The sequence below is a fragment of the Antrostomus carolinensis genome, unplaced genomic scaffold (genome assembly GCF_000700745.2).
Source record: "Antrostomus carolinensis isolate BGI_N321 unplaced genomic scaffold, ASM70074v2 scaffold14441, whole genome shotgun sequence".
In the NCBI taxonomy this organism is placed as follows: Eukaryota; Metazoa; Chordata; class Aves; order Caprimulgiformes; family Caprimulgidae; genus Antrostomus; species Antrostomus carolinensis.
In genome coordinates this window covers 30,067-32,868 of record NW_010292102.1, presented here as the reverse complement: position 1 = coordinate 32,868, position 2,802 = coordinate 30,067, and the positions used below count along the sequence as shown (strand labels likewise).

The 2,802-nt window shown below is 43.6% G+C and overlaps 1 protein-coding gene across 1 annotated transcript in view; it reads left to right on the top strand.

Moving 5' to 3' along the window:
- N4BP2L1 (NEDD4 binding protein 2 like 1) overlaps positions 1–1,270 on the top strand; it is a 7,179-nt gene extending 5,909 nt beyond the window's left edge. The window contains exon 5 of the mRNA XM_029087183.1: positions 1,042–1,270. Within this exon, the coding sequence (XP_028943016.1) occupies positions 1,042–1,270 (229 nt within the window). The remainder of the gene's footprint in view (positions 1–1,041) is intronic.
- Positions 1,271–2,802: the final 1,532 nt, after the last annotated feature.

Sequence of the window (2,802 nt, the reverse complement as noted above, 5' to 3'; positions counted from 1 at the left end):
TACCTGCTTTGGCAGGGGGGTTGGACTAGATGATCTCCAGGGGTCCCTTCCAACCCCTACCAGTCTGTGATTCTGTGAACTGATTCAGGGACAGCTGGAAGTTGCTTCCATTCTGGTTCCACCTTGTGTCTTTACTGGCACTGGTTTGTGCCTGGTCGCAGGCACAGGCTGCACACATGTGTGCTGGAGAACTTCATGCCCACTACCCCAGTGGGATGCTGCAGCTGGCAGCCTGCTGCATTGCTGTCACCTTAATTCCAGCTGGGAGAAAACCATGTTGAGTGATGCAGGATTTGCATAGCACAAGGCTTTTAAAATACAGAAGCAGGACAGATTCTAGATGATGAATTGTGTCTAATAAAGCTAAATAGCAAAACAAAAAATATTCAGAGTTTGCAAATTCACAGACAAGCAGAAGTCCTGGGTGGTCTTTAGGAAAACTATTCCCAGAAATGGTGAGAGACTGCAGCTGTTCCTGGTCTATACAGAAAGCCCTGCATGTTTGAGCATCCTGTTCCCCTCCCTCTCAGGCTCATCATCATTTACAAACCTCCCCTGGTGCCTGGGGCTCATCAGCGATGATTTTTCCTCACTTGCACTCAAAGCAACAACAGGTTTTCAGCCTCTTCTTGTGGATTATGAGTCAGTGGCTGGGCTACCTACAGCCCTTGTCTCTTTCTCCAGATTGATAAAAGCTCGCCCTGCAGCTAACAAGCCACTGGCACTGAAACCCATATAAAATAATACACAGAGCTTTTACATAGCTCTTTTGTTACCTGGCCTACATTACAAAGCATTTGTCTAATGTCTTAGACCCTGGCTGCCCACAAAAATACTTGCATTACATTTTTCAGCAGTCACAAAAATATTTTTAAAAAGTAGGTGGAACTGAAGAACAATTTGGCAAAAAAGGGCTAGAAATAGATCAGCGGGGACGTGATTTGTTATCCTGAACACATCAGGAATCTTAGCAAGCTTAAGATAACCTCTCATACATGGGCAGCTAAATATTTACATTTTCTGTTAATGTTGACTCTGCAGAAGAAATATTCATCATGTCCCTCGACAAACAATACAACGGATGAAAGAACAGTATGAGCACAATGTTACCTTCCACAGTGTTCTTCAGTCTGAAAAACCAAGCAGAGACGAGAAAAGCTCCTGTGGACCAAATGCAGCTTACACCATGGGTGCCCATTCCAATCCCACTGCAGCCTTCTCAAACAGAAGACCTCGTGTGGCACGTACAAACAACATGCCCTTTAACTGAAGAGGTGGATTCCTCAGTGTATTTTAATTATCAGGGTATAAAAGTCTCTAGTTTAAATTTTTTTTCTAAACTTTTTTATTCTTATATTTTTCTACTACATTTCTAAATTACTTTTGTTTCTTACATGTCTTTAAATGTTGCTGGATTATGATATCCCAGCTCTACATGACTTATCTAAGAGCACTGTCCCCAGTACAAACTGTACTCGCTTCTTTCCCCTCTTCCTCCATGCAAATCCATTCAAGCTTATGGCGAACTTCACTGGCTGTGCCACACGCTCTCCGGGGTTTCTTCTGCATCACGCCCTGTCACTAACAGACAACAATAAATATTCCTAAATTCTTTTTTTCTTACAGGCCATGTGGCCAATCCCTTCTCCACACAGTTGTCCTTTCTCGCCCTTATGATACTTTCTATCTGGCTGTATAACCTTTTGTATCTTCCCACTCCATCTTGCCTAGAGCATTACTGCTAGCTTTAAGAGAGGCAAAGGGAATGGTGGAAAAGACTCGCAAGACTGTAGCAAGACAGTGGCTTGAGACCAGCTCTGAAGAGAAGGACTTGGGAGTGGTGGTGGACAAGAAGCTGAACATGAGCCAGCAATGTGCGCTTGCAGGCCAGAAGGCAAATAACCATATCCTGGGCTGCATCAAGAGAAGCGTGGCCAGCAGGTCGAGGGAGGTGATTCTCCCCCTCTACTCTGCTCTCATGAGACCCCATCTGGAGTGCTGTGTCCAGGTCTGGAGCCCCAAACACAAGAGAGACCTGGAGCAGCTAGAACAAGTCCAGAGGAGGCCACGAGGATGATCCGAGGGCTGGAGCACCTCTCCTGTGAGGACAGGCTGAGAGAGTTGGGGCTGTTCAACCTGGAGAAGAGAAGGCTCTGGGGAGATCTTATAGTGGCCTTCCAGTACCTGAAGGGCCTACAAGAAAGCTGGGGAGGGACTTTTTACAAAGGCAGGTAGTGATAGAACAAGGGGTAATGGCTTTAAACTAGAAGAAGGTAGGTTTAGATTAGATATTAGGAAGAAATTCTTTTCTGTGAGGGTGGTCAGAACAGGTTGGCCAGAGAAGCTGTGGATGCCCCCTCCCTGGAAGCACTCAAGGCCAGGTTGGATGAGGCTTTAAACAACCTGGTCTAGTAGAAGGTGTGAAAGAGTTATGTGCAGTAGCAATAAACGTAGAGAACTGTTTATTTTGCCCTGTGCTATTTCTGACAGCCAAGCAACTATTCTAATACTACAGAGAGTAACAAAACTCATTGCTTTAGACTGGAACAAAGATCCTGCTATAATTTAGGAATACATCAGAATGAATGACTTATGTCATCAAACCTTCAGCCACACTGATGCTACTGTACAATACATGTTTGTGTGAGAAATGTATAATTACTCAACTCCAAATTATTTTGCAAATAAAATGTCATTTCATGAGTCCTTGTTTTTGTAATATAGCTTTATTAAATATAATCAAGATTTAATGTACAAAGTGTAAAAATAATTTGAAATATATACAATGTTGTACATGTGCAT